At 44.0% G+C, this 20,140-nt stretch overlaps 1 protein-coding gene across 1 annotated transcript in view; it reads left to right on the plus strand.

Moving 5' to 3' along the window:
* Nucleotides 1–13,693, plus strand: part of BTBD7 (BTB (POZ) domain containing 7) — a 42,333-nt gene extending 28,640 nt beyond the window's left edge. Inside the window, exons 5-10 of the mRNA XM_004681599.2 lie at nucleotides 850–1,010; nucleotides 3,512–3,655; nucleotides 5,617–5,806; nucleotides 8,419–8,597; nucleotides 9,398–9,847; nucleotides 11,647–13,693. Coding sequence (XP_004681656.1) covers nucleotides 850–1,010; nucleotides 3,512–3,655; nucleotides 5,617–5,806; nucleotides 8,419–8,597; nucleotides 9,398–9,847; nucleotides 11,647–12,462 — 1,940 coding nt within the window. The 3' untranslated portion in view covers nucleotides 12,463–13,693. The remainder of the gene's footprint in view (nucleotides 1–849; nucleotides 1,011–3,511; nucleotides 3,656–5,616; nucleotides 5,807–8,418; nucleotides 8,598–9,397; nucleotides 9,848–11,646) is intronic.
* The last annotated feature ends 6,447 nt before the right edge of the window (nucleotides 13,694–20,140 follow it).

Below are 20,140 nucleotides of genomic sequence, written 5' to 3' on the forward strand. Positions count from 1 at the left end.
GCTAAGAAACTAAAGCCACTTCAGCATGAGTTCAATCCCCACCCTGGAGGTGATCCACATGGCGCGGCAGACCTCCTGACCTGCCCGCTGCTCCCCTCAGCAGTGTATTTCGTCAGTCTGCCTATTCTGCTCCCCGTTCTGTCTCTAGTGAATCCTCTCACCACCCCTGTACCTCTGGATTTCCAAACTTTATCCTTTTTTTTTTTTTTATCAGGGTCATAAATACATGTGTACTTAAAATACTCCTTTCGCTAATTCCTTATTCTCTCCTTTGGACAGAGATGGAATGGAAATACATTACATATTATGGATCAGCTTTACACAGTAATGTTCCCATATTATGAAGTTTGGGAGACACATAAAACCCTTAGTCAATGACAGTGCACATTAAATTTCGCTGTTCTGGATACCAGGTGGTACATACCTTATAATGCTGTTGTTAAACTTGCAGACTCTGAGCATCCCAACAACAGCCGGAAATAGCATTTGACCTGTGATGCCCTTATTGTACTGAAAACTGGTCACAAAAGTGAAAAATATTAAGGAAAAGCTCTAGGTCAGACTAGATTTCAGTCAGTTGTCATCTTTTCTCCTTTGAGTTAGTATTGAGAAAGAAACATTTATTCTTTAGTGCAGAACAGTCATGAAGAACATCATTGTACTGTTGGTGCCATGCCTTTTGTTTACAACCGTGTCTATTAAGTGAACTTGAGACATAGAAGTTATTTATAAACATTTTTAAAGCAGATGTTCATAAGTAAGAAGAGTATTACTGCAAGTGTATGGGGAAGAAAGACACTTTGTTTGAGGATTTGGATTCAGTAGACTTTACCATTTTCTGTCTCACAGAGCCGAACTTACTGAGTGGCACTGCACACAGTGTGAACAAAAGAGGTGTGAAGCGGCGAGATCTGGACGTTGAAGAACTTAGGGAGATTTTGTCTTCTCTTTTACCTTTTGTGAGAATCGACCACATCTTACCAATAAACAGCGAAGTCCTAGGTGATACAGTAAGTGTCTTTATTATCATTGTAAATACTTTACTTCCGGAATGTTGTGAATCTAGAAATTCCATGAGGACAGAGGGACATGTGTGTTTTGTATCAGATTGTGTTCCCAGTGTCTGGTACATGGCACCAGTAACTGTTCAGGGGCTGCCAGCTGTGGCACGAGTGATTGTTCAGTGCGAGTTGCATAGTCTTGCTTTAACCAGAGGATGGTTTCTAGGGGAGTGAAGTCAGCCGTTTATCAGTGTAGATCCTTATTCATAAAGGAAAAGGTAGAAGCTACCTTTGGTTACTATTCAAAAACACACCATGGTAGTTTTTTTCAGTTGAATAGAAATATAAAAGTTCAGTGTTTGGAATCTGGAAAAAACAATTTTTTTCAACTTAATCAAAAAGAATGTAATGAAGGAAGGTAACTTCCAAAATATATTTTAAAATACTGTTTAATCTGTGGCTAGCATAACAGACAAGACAAAAACCCAGATAAAGATTCTATTAATGTAAGAATTACACAGATAGTAATATGTTTTTGCAAATCACTGTAGTCCTACACTGAATGTTGGTGGGGGAGGAAAGACATGTTGAAAGTTAAACCCTCATTTCACTTGCATACAAATTGAATTCCTGTTAGACTAAAGAATTAAATATTAAATTGAATGTGGGAATGCTAGAAGAAAACAATGAAATATTTATGGACTCTGATTAGAAACAGTGTCCAGTCTCACTAATAATCATACATGCTCCAAAGAAAGCAAAATAAAATGGTAATTTATCTTTTATTACCCATTAATCAGTAATTTTAAAAATAATAGTACTGCTTGATAGGCATGGGATAGCTGGTATTTTTGGTAGCATTGTCATTAATTATTTGAAAATAGTAAATAGGAAGATAAAAGTAAATTGTGGTACAGTAATTCACCAGAGTATTTTGCCGCCCTACACAGTGGGTATAAAGACTAGTAATTGTAACATGGAAAATGCTAGAGATGAGATATAACTTCTAAAAGAAGTACACAAAATATGATTTGTGTATTCTAGAATTCAATATCTAAAAATTTGTTTGAAGAAGACTATAAGAAAAATATATGGATATTATTACAGTTGGTTAGAACTAAAGGATTTTTTTCTCTTTTTAAAATAATATGTAACATTAGTTAAAACCAAAACTAATGCAGCAGTTAGACATTTATTGTATTTAACAATAATATTGTAGAAACTGTTTGGTTCTGTTTAAAATTTGAAGCTCAAACCAAATTGAATTCTGAATTTGGTTTAGAAAATTATTTTAGAATTTGTTTAGCAGACATAGGAAATATTTACCTCTACTCTTAATTCCTTTCCAAATACAGGGTAAGTCCTAGTACAGGTCTGCTAACAAGGGCATGACCGTTACTCTCCCTCAGCCCTGTGCCATGTGCTTTTACTGCATCACCTCCATTTAACCCTCACCAGCACCTGATGAACTGTAGGTTCTCACTTTATATTCTCCTGGTGCAAGCAAGGAAACTGGGCTAGCAGGTTAGTCAGTTGTGCAGAGACTCGTCACCAGGGGCACCCCGGAGCCCTTACAGCTAGGTTCGGGTCACAGGAAGCATGTATGTCACACAGCTTGAGTAAGGGTTTGAGCCAGGTCTGCGGCCCTGCTGCCCTGCCCTGTGCAAGTGGCCTATGTCCCTGTTGACAGCGGCCTGGCGTGAGATGGGTCCTTGTTTTTTGTCTTGTAAGGGGGCAAGGGGAAGCCAAGTGAGGGGAATTCGTTGCTAGATGAGTACAGGGAAATGAAAATTGGTTCTCATTTAAGAGTTATAAAAGTTAGCCTACTTCATTACTTATTTTTTTTAATATGTATTTATGCATGCAGAGTTGGGGTGCAGGGACCGTGAGAGGATTCACCAGAGACAGAGTGGGGACAGATTGGTAGATCGATGAAGTACACTGCTGAGGGGAGCAGCGGGCGGGTCAGGAGAGGTGTGCCGCGCCATGTGGTCACCTCCGGGGCAGGCGGGAACTGAACTGAAGTGGCTTTAGCTGCTCAGTGCTGCGCTTTAACCTGCTGCACCACCAGGGAGAGCCAGCTTATTACATTTTTAATGCATACAGCTCTTATTTTTAAAAAACTCAACTGTTTAAAAAGGCAGAACTTGAGAACTCACCATATATTTAAAGCAAACAACAAGGGGGAGGGCAAGGGGGGGTCAGCAGAGAGGAGAGAAGAGCTCAAGGGACAGCTGTGATGGCTCACAAGTGCTGCGGCAGTGGGGGAACTAAGATATAAGGAAAGAAATAAATATCATTTTAAAAAAACAAACACAATTCCTCTGTTTAGAGAAAAATGGGAAATTATAGTACCTTTTTATTGCTAAATTTTTTATATGAAACGTAAAAAAATCTTTAAAATTTCACATATACCCTAAGTAAGTACTTATTTAGAAGATGAAGTTTTGCATTAGGAGTTTGTCTTGCTACCCAAATCTCCAGTTTATCAAAAAATATTTTTTTTCAAGATGAAAAGAGGCTTGATTAGTACCCCCCCATCAGATATGCTTCCTACATCAGAAGGTGGAAAGTCAAACGCCTGGTTACGACAGAAGAATGCCGGAATTTATGTTCGTCCTCGTCTGTTTTCCCCCTACGTGGAAGAAGCAAAGGTAATGAAAACCATTTCAAGATACTGGCCTGCTTTCCTACCAACAAAAAACACAAAGATACTTATCTAAGTATTATTTAAATATTTGGAAATAGCCTGAATGTCCAATAAAGGGAAATGAAAGTAAATTCTAGTGCAGTTTCTCAGCAGAATAGTTTTCTGAAATGTTTAATTATCAAGCATGTTTTTATAACTTAGTTTATGTTAGTTGAATTTTTATCATTTTAGTTGCTTTGCAAATTAATTTGATTTTTTTCCTTTTTATTGAAACGTGATCGGAAAGGTGAGAAAGTGTTCTGAAGAAGACTGTACATATTTTCTTTCTTTGTAAACTAAAGTAATGCCATGATTTCTTGTAATATTCTTGCTTCTATAATGACTAATTTTTAGAAATTGTCTTTATTTTTAGAATAAGTGTATAAACTTAGATAAAGTTTCAGGTCTGTTAAGTAAATAGTTGGCACTAATATTATAATACAAAAAACTCTAAGTAAATATGGTAGTGAAAATGAAACTAATTTTTATTAGCTAGATTCAGCCACAAGAACTTTGGTGATAGCCTTTTGAAGAACTGACAAGTCTTTGAAAGTCAGAAGTCATTTAAACTTTATAAAGTAAATTAACAGCAAGACTTGGGTTTTTAATTAAGTTTTCTTAGTATTTTTTTTGTTTTTAATCAGAGGCTTCTAGTTTCAGATATATAAAAGGATGTGGGAAGTTTATTGGCTAGGATGATAGTAACTCTTGTTGAGAAGTTGACATTTTAAATGAGTCTAAAACATAGGAAAAGCAGAAAATTTGGGTCTTGTCTTTTGAAAGTAAGTTCACTGAATAAATTTGCTCAAGTAGCTGAGATCTTTACAAAAGGTTAAGTCTGGTGATAAAAGGTCAGTAATAAACTAGCCCTCTCTGTGTCAAACAGCAGCAAGCTATTCTTAATAGTCCTCTTAGAACTTCTCTACTCCTTGGATCGCTGAACATATATTTAAGTAGATAACTGTTCACAGCAAATGTTTATATATTATGTCATTTTACCCATGCTGCAGTTTGGAGATGCAGCCTGTTGAATTTAATATCGACCTTTAGTATTCTGTATTTTGAGCTCTTGTTCTATCTTATAATTAGTCCATGTAGACATTGTTTTCCTTTATGGTAACTTTATACACAATTCACTTCTAAGTAATTCTTCAAATTTTCAAATGCATTAATTAAAACAAACTTGTCAAAGATAATTATTTCTTTTTAAAAATGGGGGTGAGGGCTCCCTGGTGGCCTATGTATTAAGTCTCAACGCTATCACCACCAAGGCCTGAGTTCGATCCAGGGAGGTGGCACAACAGACCTCTCCTGTCTCACCCACTGCTCCCCTCAGCAGTGTATTTCAAGTATGCCTTTCTGCTTCTCTCTTTCTTTCTCGCAACCGCCCTCTCCCTCTCCCCCCCCTCCCAAACACTTCTGGCCTATACCCAGTTCTTCTATGTATGAATAAATAAGTAAGTCTTTAAAAAAAAAATGGTTCCCAAAGATTCCTTAGAAATTAAGGACGGGGCCCTCCCTGGTGGCGCACCGGGTTAAGACGCAGTACTGGAGGCTAGCCACAGCTGCTTCGGTGCGAGTTTGATCCCTGCCCCAGAGCACATGGCACGGCAGACCTCTCCTGACCTGCCCGCTGCTCCCCTCAGCAGTGTACTTCATCCATCGGCCTGCTCTTCTCCCCACTATGTCTCTGGGGAAGCCTCTCACTGCCCCTACAACTCTGACTTGTGCCCTAGTTCTATATGAATAAATAATCTTAAAAAGAAATTAAAGAGGGGGGGGTCTTTTTCCTTTCATCACTAATTTTAAACTTCATACATTGGAAAGAGTAAATTAATTCTCTTTTTATTTGATGGTAGTTATCTTTTTGCAAATGTGATTTAACAGATGAAGACCAATTCTGTTAATACCGAATTATTATCTTAGTCAGTGCTAGACGAGATGATGGTGGAACAAACAGATCTTGTACGTCTGCGAATGGTTAGAATGTCCAATGTGCCCGACACACTTTACATGGTCAGCAATGCAGTGCCACAGTGTTGTCACATGATCAGCCACCAGCAGATCAGCAGTAACCAGTCCAGCCCTCCTTCAGTGGTAGCCAATGAAATTCCAGGTAAGACATTTGTATTTAAATGAAGGATCTGATTGTCTTTTATAACCCTTTTGATAGGCTAATCTCTCCCCACATTCCACTACCCATTATGCATTGTTCTCTTTAAAGAATATGTACTTTCAAGCTAAGTTTTATGTTTTATTTTGATTTAGCACATGTGTACGGTTTTCAGTTACCATTTAATCCATCCAGTGCTTCTCAAACTAGGCCCTGTTGACATTTAAGAATAAATTAGCCTCTGTCGGGGAACTGCCTTGTGCATTGTAGTATTTCACAGACCTGGATTCGCCAGAAGCATGAACACGGACACACAACTCATTGGGACAACCTTTTGGAAACATTTTAATGTTTCTGGACATTGCTAAATGTGCCCAAAGGAATGAAGTCACCTCCTGATGAGAACCACTGATTTAGAAGACCCTCCTGATTTAGAGGAATTCTGATTTTTCATCACCATAGAATATTTTGTATTGTAAGATCCTTTGGGGGAGAGTATTATAAATGTAACATCTTTGAGGCTACATATGTTCCCCAAAGTATAATCACCATCGGCCCCTAGATAATCGGTTTCTCAAGCTTTGCCCTGTGGATTTTATTATAGTAAAGGTGGTTGTCTTACAGTTAGAAACTTAATCATATACGATCTGTCCAAAACCTTCTGACGCTTCAACAAAAGTCTCTGGTATCAATGTCTCAGGTGAGAAAACCAATAGTGATCTAAGCATCAAGAACTTAAAAGCTCTTGCCTTTTAACACTGTAAGATTAAAAATAATAGAGTATTACTAGAATTGATGCTATTTACTTTGTGCTTTTAAATTTCTTTTCCAAATGAGGATAAATAAAGGCTATAATGATAGAACTTTTAACTTAAGTGCATACATTTTATTCTGAGACCGACCATCTGATAGATTGTTGCCTTCTCAGATTTGGCCACTGCACGTTTATTTAAATATACATTGGATAAAAATACAAAGAGAATTTTTTCTGTAGCTGATGTGTGCAGATTTTGGAGCTATGGTAATTAACAAGGTTTTTATCAGCTTAAGTTAATACAATTGAATAGCAACAAAATTTAATCTTAAAACCGACTCTCAAAAGCCCAGAGACATTACAGTCAAGTACACTCAAAAAGATGACTTGTCTTTCCATGCTTAACTAATGCCATGTGACCCTGTCTGGTATCATCCTGATTCTTCTTTTCCTTGCCCAGCACACTTCTGAAAAGCTCTGTGACTTGCTGGAGAAGACACCTGGGTTCTTATTCTGGTTCTGCCACTTTATTTGTGATTTTACAAACTGCTTCCCTGAGCTTTCATTTTGTTGCCTATGGGATGGGGGTGTCCCCTTTCTAAGGTGGTTGTGAGGATTTACAGAAGTGCCATGAGTACATGCTTAGGATTTGCAAAGTAAATATTCCACAAACCTTTTCCCCCAAAATAATAATAACACTTGATTCAGTTTGTCATAGGGTTCTATAGACTTGCCCCTCTTGCCCAATCCTCTGCCACACCCCTAGTCCGTTTCTGTCCCTCCAGCCTTACGCCCCTCTGGTCTATATATGGGGATCAGCACACTTTCTGTGAAGGGCCAGATAGTAACTATTTTAGACTTTGTATGCTGTGCGTTTGCTGCACAACTCAGCCTTCCCACTTCCGCATGGCCATCCCTGAACAAGTGGGTGTGGCTGTGTGCCAGTGAAACGCAACGAAAACAAGTGGCACACTTTTATTGTTACTCTACAGGCCGTTTTGCCCACCCCTGCTTTACGCCACCCTCGGTACAGATGCCACCTCATAGCTCTGATCCCGCCCTTCCCCTACACAGGCATGAGCTGTGTAGGAGACACAGGAGACCACCTCAGTTCCTTACCATGATATACAGGGTCCTTCATCATCTGCCCCAACCCATCTTTCTACCCCTCTCGCAGTACTCTTCCTGTTATACCTTTGAGTCCTCTGTTCTGTTAGCTGTGCCAGCTTGTGCCAGGCTGTCTCTTACTTGACATTTTTGTGCATGGCCTGTCCTGCTCGGGAAGCCTCTGCTCTGGCTCCCTGTTCATCGAGGCTCAGGGCTCACCCTGTGGAGAAAGCCTTCCCTTCCTGCCTGCACTGGGTTGGGCACCCCTTCCTCAGAACCCTGCCATCACCCTTTACACATTTCTCTCCATGCCACTAATGGCCCTTTACTGGGCTGGTTTTCTTAGCTTATGGCACTAAAACCAGCTCTTTGAGTACCCTCATAACTGAGTCCATGCTGCTGCATAGCCAGGGCTCAAAAACATACTTAAATCTCAAACACTGTGTTTAGAGGACTTACAAAATATCCCGAGATTCTGGAGAGGGAGTATCTGCAGGTAAAACTACTCAGGCTAGCACAAAAATTACACATTTCAGGAATTGTTTGGGGTGAGCAAGAGCCACGTGGGCTCTTGAAATTTTAATACCTTGACAAATAATTCAAACTGTATAAATTCCTGTGTCGCCAGGAAGCTGAAAGTAGCCTGCAAGAAATATATGAGAATGTTCCTATGCAGATCAGCTTTTCCCCTTGTGCTCGGTGGTCGCCTTTTGGGTACTCAGGTGTTTTGCCTCCACACTGGTTTCTTCTGCAGTCCCCCGCCTCCTCACCGTGAGGGACATGGTGCGGCGCCTGCAGGAGCTCCGGCACACCGAGCAGGTGCAGAGAGCCTACGCACTCAACTGCGGGGAGGGCGCCACCGTCAGCTACGAAATCCAGATCCGCGTGCTGAGAGAGTTCGGGCTCGCGGATGCTGCTGCGGAGCTCTTGCAGGTAGGAGAGGCTTTCCGCCATCGGGGTGGGGGCGTCTCCAGGAATTAGTAGGTACATAAGGCCATGCAGAGCATTGGTTCTGAAACAGAGATAGATGGCATAAAATATTCTGCTCAGAGCCACTAAAGTAGAGCCCAACATACACATAGTTTCATCTGGTCGGGAGATTGAAGTGTTTTCTTGTCGTGTAAATGCCCATACCACTCTAGCCTAGGTGCTACACTGTAGGGAGAAGGCGGACTCTGGATCTTTGATTTTCAGTTTTGCTAGGTTTTCCATCCCTAAAGTGGTCTTATTTTCTACTTGCTTCTGTTCTTTGCCATTCTGAACTATATTAAAGTTTTGTCATTTAACATTTCATTCACGAAAATGTTAAGTAGTTGCCTATAGTAAGTAAGGAATCATATTTTTCTTTTATTGCAGACAGAATAAACACATGCTTTGTCAGAAAATTCTGGGAGGATCCCACTTAATGTGCTTTTCTTCCTCCTTTGGTATCTAATGGTGCTTTAATTCTCTTAACAAAGATGTTCTTGAATTGGGTGTATTATTGCTAATGTTATTATTTGCATTAATATGTAATCCCATGCAAGAGATTATTGACCTGCTTGCTGGGCTTTTCAGGGGAGCGCTCTGTGTCACTGTCTCCGCTGTAATGTACTATTAGCAAGGTCATTTTATCGTGGTATGGTTTTCCTTCCACTTCTATTGAATGTGGTTTTCTTCAGGATTCATTTAACTCAGCCTGTAAATTTCCATCTAGAAATCTTAACAGTGACCTTATTTGCTTTTAATCCTAGAATCCTCACAAGTTCTTTCCTGATGAACGCTTTGGGGATGAAAGTCCGCTCTTGACAATGAGACAGTCTGGGAGATGTCGCGTTAACAGTACCCCTACTGCGGAGACCATGTTTACAGATCTGGACCCCTTTGTGGCCTTCCACCCACCCCTGCCACCGCCCCCACCTCCGTACCACCCCCCAGCTACTCCAGTCCACAGTCAGCTCAAAGCAGGCTGGAAACAGAGACCTTCCCATCCTCACCCTTCCCGTTCATTTTCTTATCCCTGCAATCATTCACTGTTCCACTCCAGAACTGCTCCTAAGGCTGCCCCCCCTCCCGTCTACCTGCCAGGTGTTAAAGTAGCAGCACCTGACTGTACCAACACCACAGGCCTGGGGAGGCAGACGGTGGCGGCAGCTGCCACCACCACCACCTCAGCAGCAGCAGCAGCAACTGAGAAACAAGCGGTAAGTTGGCACTTCCGTGACTTAGCTACTAAAAAGTTGATGGGATGTTGGAAGTGACTCTCCTGGCCCCAGGACTCAGCAGTGCCCAGACTTACTAAGAAGCTGAGGCATAGACCTCAGAGCCAGGAAAAGAGAGCGGTGCCTGGTGTAGGGGACGGAGAAAGGACAGGGACGAGAGACCAGAGTTGTACATGGTCTCCCTATAAGTTTAGTCACGGGGCTTAGAGATAGGCAAGGTCACTAGATGACACCAGTTTCATAATGTCCTTTTCAAGCTCATCTAGAACCATCTTCCTGACTTCCATTCAGTTCTACCAAATACTTTGAATGGCAAGTCACTTATGGCTAAGAATAAGTCAGAACAAGGAGGCAGGCGACAACTCCAGTCACAGTGGGCTGGCTGAGAAGCGGTCCTCACGCGCATCCCTGCTCTGGCTGCCTGCCCGCCCATCAGAGCACTCTGTTGGCACCGTAGCAGTACAAGCAGCTGGCACGTGAAGAGAGAATCTTTGCTTTATTTTGCATTGTGTGAGGGGCTGAATTTCTGTTCTGTATAATACATTGAGGTGGTGGTGGGGGGGTGTCACTTTAAAGTCCTCAGTTACATGCTACTACTAGCATTCATTCTAGAGGAAAACAAAAGATTCAGGGACTCTTCATTAAAATATGATTTGGGGGGCCCTCCCTGGTGGCGCAGCGGGTTAAAGCACTGCACTGAGAAGCTAAAGCCACTTCAGCATGAGTTCGATTCCCGCCTGCCCTGGAGGTGACCACATGGCGTGGCAGACCTCTCCTGACCTGCCCGCTGCTCCCCTCAGCAGTGTACTTCGTTGATCTGCCTGTTCTGCTCCCCACTCTGTCTCTGGTGAAGCCTCTCACTGCCCCTGAGTCTCTGGCCTGTACCCCAGTTCTGTATGTACAAATAAATAAATCTTTAAAAAAAAAATATGATTTGGAATCTATGGACATAGTAGACTTTGGTCTGGTCCAAATTATGACCTGTGCTTCCTGGGCTCCCTGCTGTCCACCCCCACCTCCCAGAAAAGAAACAACAAAGGCTAATAATAGTGTTTGATAAAGCAGACTTCCATCCTACTGGCCCTTGGCTCTACAATTCAAAAGATTTTGTTTTATATTTTAAGTAAAAATCTTTTTTAATTAATTTATTTTTGTATGGAAGGGGTACAGGCCTGAGGTGCAAGAGGTGAGAGGATTCACCAGAGACAGATGGGGAACAGAACAGGCAGATTCACTGAAGTATACTGCAGTGAAGTATACTGAGGGGAGCAGTGAGTGAGACAGGAGAGGACTATGCCCTATGGGTCACCTCCCTGGCCGGGGATCAAACTAAGCAGTGATAGTACTGAGATTTACCCATAGGCCACCAAGGAGACCCCTTAAATAAAAGGCTTTAATTTATTTGAGTGCTCACTGCAGTCTTGATTGTAATTGGAAACTACCTTAATAATTAACAGTGGGAGAATGGTTCAATAAGTCATGGCTCGTTGAGACAGTGGAAATACAACGATTTAATTGGTAATCTCAAAGAAAATTTCTTTACCCAATTACATATGCATTAGACTTTATTAAAAATAACAATGTGCAAAGGGAAAAAAAACGGTGAGAGAAATACCATGAAATGCTGGGGGGGGCTCTGCATTTGCATTCTGTGTTTTTATGATTTGTACAAATAAGCATGGGTCACTGTTACACTGAGACAGAAGCAGCGAACATCCTTCTTACAAAGAGGAACTTGTGGGCCTTTTTGTTTCTGACCCTCCTCATGTTTCTGTTCACAGTGTACACAACCTGTGCTAAATGATTTAATGCCAGACATCGCCATGGGCGTGTCCACCCTGTCACTCAAGGACAGGATGCTTCCAGAACTTGCTATTGATACAGAATTAAGTCAGTCAGCTTCTGAAGCAGGACCAGGGCCTCCCCAGCATCTGTCATGTGTTCCACAGAGGCACATACACACTTACCGAAAGAAACACATGCTAGAGCAAAAACCAGATGCTCGTGAAAATCAGCAGGAGTATCCGGATTTCTATGACTTCTCAAGTGCTGCTTGCAGACCTTCTACTCCAGCTCCTGGTCGACACACCCCTTCCCCTTCGCACGGTGGATATCTTGGTCCCGACCTATATAGCCACAACAAGGCCTCACCAAGTGGCTTAAAGTCAGCCTACTTACCTACCCAGAGCTCTCCTAAAAAGCAAGAAGAAGGAAGGAGAGAGCATCCGCTTTCCCCTGACGGGCATCTGCACAGACAAAAGAATGAACCCATACACCTCGATGTTGTTGAGCAACCTCCTCCACGGTCAGACTTTCCCTCGGCAGTCCCAGAAAGTGCTGGCGGTGGTCCCGCCCCTGTCAAGGGACGAACAGCAGGAGAAACTGACTTGACTTTTGGGCTGACTCCCAGCAGACCTGCGCATTCTGCATGTAGCTCTGAAGCTCCAGAGGAGAGATCCAGTAGGAGAACAGCAGACAGTGAGTCGCTGGGCCACGGAGCTCAGCGGAACACAGAGTTGGAACGGGAAGATTCGATGAGCAGAGGAAGGAGGTCCCCAAGCAAGCCAGACTTCCTCTACAAAAAGTCTGCCCTCTGAGAGCAATCTCCAAGTCGTCGGTGCCTGAGATGTGAAACACCCCATTTTCTGATGTGACCCAACAACTTAGAGACCAGCCTGTTGATGCCAGCTGATAATTAGTTTCGTGTTATTTTATTCCAGTTTTTGTATATACATGTTTATTAGACATGGCATGCTAAGAGGGTTACTTTGAATGCTGCGTCTGTTTTGTGTTTGAACAGTTGTGTGGGGAAGCATTTTTAAGAGCAAGCAGGCTGGCACTTTTTTTTCTCTTAACAAATGATGGAATTTTTTTGCACCTGTGCTTTTATTTTATCTGTATTGATTTTATATCAGTGTGTTAAACTTTATTGCCACATTGAAAAGACTGTATTTTCATACTTTTTTGCATTTTGCCTTTCATCTGCCAGTTTCCAAGTGCATTGGACTGCACACCGAGATGTATTTTCTTATGAAATAGTTCTGTGTTTATTTTTAATTATAGAAATTCCAAAGAACAGAACATCACAATGCTCCTCTCTTTTCAGTAATTGTTTTAGTTCAGAACTCTTCCTGCTCAGTCTCCATAAATTCAATGTCATTTTAAAAAATCAGTCCTGGGGGCTGGTCTTCGTTCCTCCAGCAGGAGCCCCAGCGGAAGGGAGCACAGGCCTCTTGCCCGGCCGGAGGCCGTTGCTTTGTCAGCGCACTGCAGGCTCTGGAGTCATAAAGCAGCGAAGTCTCCAAGTAACTTCAGGACTGCGGTTTCGGGTTCTGCGCGCCCCCAAGCTGAGAGGGGAGATGACTGCTTGCTGCCTTCAGTCGTCTGCTTTCTTTGGGGAAAAAAACAGAAAAACAAAGGGCTTCAGTCTTCCGGATGTCATTTGGTGTTTGTAAGCATCTGTTTTCTTTTAAGTGTTTTTCAGTGTGTCTGGATTTTGGTGTCCTATAAAAAGCTGTTGTATAATGCATAAGGCTTCATAACCAAAAAAGAAAAAGAAACTTTTTTTTTTCCAGTGAAACACTACATGTCCTACTTGAACTCCACTGGAGAGGCTGGTGTGGGGTTCTGCTGAACCACTGAGCACATGGGATATCTAGGTTCTCTCCCTGGGAGGGCAGAGTGTGAGCTAAGGACTGTTTCTTCCTTACTCTCCGATGTAAATATATTAGCATTTGAGTTTTTTAATCACTTCCACATTATTTGAGCACTCATTTTGTATTTTTACACACACAACCGTAGCACTTAGATGTAAAGAGACTTTCTGAACGTTCCCTCCTGTGAAGGATGTTTGGGTGCCTCTTTCCTATGTATGTGTGTGTGTGTGTATATATATATATATATATATATATATATATATATGCACCTATATATATATAGAGAGAGAGAGAGTACTATGAATCACTCACACTCACTCTAAAAACTATGCAGGGCTAGGCAGCCTTCACAAGCTACCATGTAAATGAATGACATGCACTTTTAAGTAAATAGGTTTCTATTGGCTGTCAACGACTCTGATTTCTCCTGAAACTGTAGTTTCTCTTACAGACTCTTCCTACTTTACCCTGTGGATATACACTCAGGAATAATCTGATATTTTAAAGAATCCTACTGCAGTAGTTGGAAGATGGGAAGTGTGGCTGGCCCCGCCCCCACCGGCGGCTGCCACTGCCCGGCCCGCTCGCTGCCAGAGCAGAGCGTGCTGGGATTGCGCCGCCCGCTCCAGGCTCCAGAGCCGACACTGACCGACTGTAAGTCAGCTGTGCATCACCTTTGAGGCTGCTTTTTTTCTTTTTAAAGATAGAAAAACAGGGGACTCTTCTTTTTAGGAAGTTGGACTCTATTGTAATAGAGGATGGTGTGTTTGGACACCAATCTCAGTCTGTCGCTTCAGAAACAAGTTATTTATTCCAGCATATTGTTTGATGTGTGTGGGCCCGCGCTGGCACTGTTGATAGGCATTATTTTGATACAGTTTGTCATTTCTGAACTGAATTCAGACTGGGCTGCAAATAAGAATGAGTAATTAGGGTGGGGAAATACGTTCTCATCTCTGATCTCTTTTTTTAAAATCTTAGAGCTTTTGAAGCCACACACTCACTTTTCTGAAAATTTATTAAATATTCTTTCATATCCCCAAACTATAATTGTAAAAATAAGTGGCCACTATTCATAGTTCTGTTTTATTTATGAAATACCTGGCTAAACTGTGTGTGTAGAGAAACTTGCTTTACTCCGCAGCAGTGTGGACGACTGGGACCTGCAGAAGGTAAAGGCACATGGTTTGTGTGTGTCTGTGAAGCATGGTTAATAGGGCCAGCGAGAAGTGATGTGTCTCTGGCTTTGAACCCAGCTATTCTGTCTCTCTTAATGCATATTACTGAGCATTAAAGTCTTCTCATCTTTTGATGCCGTACTAAGATAAACGTGAAGTCAAAGTAAGACTGTTCTCAGAAAAAAATACATATGTATGTATACCACCCCATTCAGGCCCCCGGAACTGGCAGTTTCCTCGGCGTGGAAATGTCATGAGAACCAAATCTCAAAACACCAGATCTCCTCTTGAGGCCACAGACAATCCACTGTCCTCTGTGTCGAGGTCAGGAGTCACCATTTAGATCCAAGAGCGGAAAATGAAGATCCACATTTCTTCAAGATGCTCTTGGTCTGTTCCTTATATTTTTTGTGATTTTTGGTGACATAAATTCAGAGCCACCTGTAACCCCTAAGGGAGAGAAGCAAGCAGAATGAAAAATAAGGTTACTCCTGAGCAGTAGCTTCCTGTATCATACCCCTTTTTCTAGCGTGTCCCTAGACCCCAGTTCTCCTGACGTTCTGATAACCAGTTAGATTTTAAGGGTTTTTTATGAGTTCTTTATATTTAACTCTTTTTGTAGAACTCGGTGACACTTGACTTTTTTTTTTTTTTTTTTTTTTTGCTGAGAAACTTTATTACTTTTGTTGTCTTTTATAGAATTTGCTTTTGATTTGTTCAGGTTCTAGCAATAGGCAGCACTTGCCCACTGGAACAGAGGTGGCAACTCAGAGGAGTGCGAAGGGCTGAGAACACGGTTGGCCTTTGTTGCACTTGAGGTGAAGGATTAGCGTTCTCGGCAGAATGCATTTTTTTCATGTTTAATCTGCCTTGTAAGGAAAATGAGTTTCATGAAACACATGTAAGATACCCACTTTGTGATCCTAAGGCATTCATGGGTTTAGCTTAGAACTGACGACAAAGGGATATGTTTATTTGACTTTACAAAATTGAGTTGACTTTCAACTTTCTGTTGAAAATTACTGTTAAAATAGCAGTGATGGGTGCTATTCCCGGTTCTGCAATGGTTTACTTTGTCTACTAAGAATTTACTTTGAACCTCATTATAGATAACCTTACTAAGGGAGTTACACGCACACCGCTAAAAGGTATTTTACTATTTTCCATTAACACTTGGATGAACAATGTTTTATGAAATGTTGTCCTTTTTTGTCTGACTGCAATAGCTGTTCTGTAATTATTGTGTTGGCAAGTCTTTTGATTTTTTTCCCCTCTAAAAAACCCTCAAACTGTGTCCATATTCTGGATATTATAATGCTGTGGCTGTTTCTGTAGAAGGGTAACTTGCAAGTGTGTGTCTTGACAGTGGCCTCGTGTTTGCTTCTTTCTGTGGGTTCTGTCTCGGAGGCAAGCTTGGGTGCCCTGGGCGCAGTGTGCACCCGCCCCAGCTGCACCTGGGCTCCACGGGCAGGCGCCCCGCACTCTGCCCTGAGATGGGGCGGCTGGAAGACACAGATCCCCCCGCTCCGTGTGCTGTTCTCTGCCACAGCTCTCCTTCCAGAAGTTGGTTCCTTCTCCAACACTGCGTTTCTTGTGGTTGTGTTGTTACTGGTATCAAGTCAAGTGCCTTCAATGCTAAAGGCTCAGAAATTTTTCTTAAACTGATTTCATGTCCTATGCAAGTGTTTTTTACAACCTGCATAACCAGTACTTTGTAAAACTTGTTTACGCTTCAATTGTACATAGTGTTTTTTAAAGAAATATATAGTATTTTTATTTAGGTACCTCCAGACTTGAATTGGTGTGAAGCATTGTAAAGCGATACGTTTCTCTCTTGAGTATCATCACGGTTGTACAAAGGTTTTCACTGGTTCTATTTTTCTACTGTTACTGATGAGCATGTACCACTGACTGCCCCACACGTAGTTGGCATTTCAAATAAACGGCTTGTGTAGAACCTGCTGCGTGGAGCGTCTGTTCTCGCAGGGTGGACAGCACGCGGCCCTCGGTGGGAAGTGGCCCCGAGGCTGCCGCCGCGTGCTCCTCCTGCGGTGGGAGCCCAACTGGGAGACTTTGAAGGGGCGCCTACCCCCTCCCTAGGACGTCACTTACTCACAGGCTGAGTTACTTTGGTTTTCTTGGAAATTCCCTGTTTTCATCTGAATCACTTTCTGTTACTTCATTGGGCATTTCTGAAAGATTTGAGCAGCAAGCCTGCAGGAGCAGTTGAGCATTCTGCCTGGAAGACTCACGACTCCTCTCCTGGAACATTCCAGGCAGCGCAGTGGGTGAGAGGTCAGAGGCTCCAAGTGTCAAGAGACCTGGCTGACACTGAGCTCTTTTTCTTTTTCAAACTCAAGCTCATTTAACATTTCTCAATTTGAAGGGGAAGTGGAATCGATCTAGAGTATTTTTCTGCAAAACAGACTTTCTAGTTCCATTTTTTTTTTAATTAAAGATTTATTTATTCATACAGAACTGGGGTACAGGCCAGAGGTGCAGGGCCAGCGAGAGGCTTCACCAGAGACAGAGTGGGGAGCAGAACAGGCAGATCACGAAGTACACTGCTGAGGGGAGCAGGGGCGGGTCAGGAGAGGTCTGCCACGCCATGTGGTCACCCCTTTGTGGTCTCCTCCGGGGCAGGGGGGAATCGAACTCATGCGGAAGTGGCTTTAGCTTCTTAGTGTTGTGCTTTAACCCGCTGCACCACCAGGGAGAGCCTCTAGTTCCATTTTTAAAAGTTGCTATCAAATACTTTAAATTTTTAATCACCTCACCAGTAAGTTTCCTCCTGACATCTCACCCTTCATACTCCTTAAGAATTCTCTCCATCTTGTAACCATCTTGGGTTTGACTGTGGAACATCAAGACACAATCTGAGGTGTTTGTGGGTGAGCCTCTTGCTAATGAGAGTAAACTATCAGAAATTTTCTTTTCTGTACTTATGGGGCCCCAGCAGGTGGGTGCAAATAGCTTCCTTAGCAGCTCTGACCTCCCCCCCCCCACGTCCTCCACCCTTTGTGCACTGTGATGCATATTTCTTGAGTTCATTCTCCCAAGAATCTAGAAATGGAGAGCAGCAGACAGCAGTTTACCTGTTCTCAAGGACTTTAAACTCAGCTGGAAGTGACTTTTGTCTTTGGCACAGAACAGTGACAGGCAGGAGGTCACAGCCCAGGGCAAGGAATGAATGGGAGGGTTCAGTGGCCAGCACCACTAGTACTGTATTTTTTTTTAGTCAGGGAATTAGGTACTATTTCTTCTAACCCTCCATTTGACAAATGAGAAAGTCAAAGCATAGAGATCGAAATAACTTGTCACACAGCTGAGCAGGCAGAGCTGGGCTCACAGAGCCCCTGGCAGAGAGCCCACGTTCTGGGACACAGCACTGTGCCGCCCCAGAGGACGGCACAGGAGGGTGGGAGTAGGGGCGAGGGAGGGAGGAGATGTGCTTGCCCTGCCACACATCCAGTGAGGTAAACAGCCACCTCCCAGGCATGGGCGGGTCGCTGGGGGACGGAAAAACGGACAGACAGGCACTGCCCCGCCTGTAACAGGAAGAAGAGAGAAAAGGACAGGTGTGTCTGGGGATCTAATATCCTAGGACTGGGAGACACCCCTGTGGAGGTGACCTTCACTGTGTAGGTGACACAAGGGCAGGATCTGAGCAAGGCTGTGAGGGGTTTGTGGGGGTGAGAAGAGGCGGAGCCTGCGGCTGGGCTGAGCATGGGGGCAGTGAGCTAGCTTGGCTGATTTTGTCACACGAAGGGCACATCCCCGAGAAAGAGCTGGTCAGATCTCGGCCTGTGGGGCCTGGGGCAAATCACCTGACACTCCAGCCCTGGATGGTGACGTGTTTCATTTCATAACCCTCACTCACCTGAGGGGTAGGTCATCTCGGCTGAAGGAATCCTCCATGCCCACCACAGGGCTGCCGTGAGGGTCTGCAGGCACCTGTTGACGCTCTCCTGAAAGCCCTCCCCGTTAATCCAGTTACATAAATTTCCTGTTTCCAGAATCTTCCATCAGGTATGCCAAACATCCCACCCCAGCCCCATACTATGACTGAACTAAAAACATATACCTCCTGTCTCCCCATGTTCTGACGAGCCCATCAACCCCTGAGAATTCTCTAGTTAGTCCGTCTGGATCCCAACCCCACCATCCCCCCAAGATCAGCCACCCACATGCCCTCCCAGCTCTCTCCACCTTGCCGACCTTCCTCCCCCACTTCAGTCACTGGCCCCATCCTCTTTCTCCTCAACTGCACCCTCTCCTCTCACTCTCAGCCTCTCCTAGGAAGGGGCTCCTTCTAGAACTTTCCAAGGACTGAGTGTCAGGTCAGACTGGGTGGCCGCTTCCCCCTGGAACCCCTCTGGCACTGCCTCAGCCCCCACTGTCTGGCCACCCCACTCTCACTCTTCTGACCAGCAGCCCCTCCACACCCGAAGGCCTTGGAGTGGTCTTGCCATCCTCTTCTCCATTCCGAGCCCAGCCTTCATCCTGAGTGGCAGCCACGACCATCTCCACTTGCCTGCCTGGCCATTTCTGACACCCACTCCGTGACTCTCGCCTGTCTTTTGCCCGAAAGGGCACTTGAGGGCCCTCCCTGGTAGCCCAACGGGTTGAAGTGTAGCACTATGAAGCTATTTCAGCACAAGTTCCATCCCTGGCCAGGGAGGTGACCCTCTTCCCTGACAGACCTCTCCTGTCCTGCCCACTGCTCCCCTCAGCAGTGTATTTCAGTCAGTCTTCCTGTTCTGCGCCCCACTCTGTCTCTGGTGAATCTTCTCACCCTCCTCCACACACACCTCTGCCTGTACCCCAGTTCTGTATGCATAAATAAGCAAGTCTTTTTAAACAAAAAAAACAAAAAACAAAATAACCCTGCACTTGGTTCCTGTTCTTGGCCACCATTTCCTCCCATCCAGGACCTCCCGGGGTCCGTCCCAGACCTTCCTCGGCAGCGCTGGCCTCAGACCTCACTGTGCCTGCAGGCCAGTCACCGTGGCAGCAGCCTCCTCCTGCCCAGCCTCCATTCTCCTGCCAAACTCAACCCACAAACAATGGGCACATTCACTTCCTGGGCCTGGACACTGGAGAGTCTAGGGAGCCTCAATGCCAGGGTCCCCTGAACCCCTGTCTCAGAGGCCATTCCCACCTCTGCCCTGTTGTTCCCCCAGTGCCACCTCCTCCACCTCACAGGAAACACGGATGTCTTCTAGACAATCCCTCAGTCTCTGGGCTTCAAACCACTCAACTGCATCTTGCCCCACTCCCCACTAACTGCCCCCCATGGTAGGAGATTTGCCCCTCCTTCTTCTAGACCCCTACTCCGGAGTCCACCTGCCTCCCCTTGTAGGCTCTTACAATATTGGGGACAGTGCACACAGGGCCCAGCTTCTCTCTCCTGCTTCCTTCACACAAGCACTGCAGTCTCC

The sequence above is a fragment of the Condylura cristata genome, unplaced genomic scaffold (assembly GCF_000260355.1).
Source record: "Condylura cristata isolate star-nosed mole 26May11 unplaced genomic scaffold, ConCri1.0 scaffold00013, whole genome shotgun sequence".
NCBI lineage: Eukaryota > Metazoa > Chordata > Mammalia > Eulipotyphla > Talpidae > Condylura > Condylura cristata.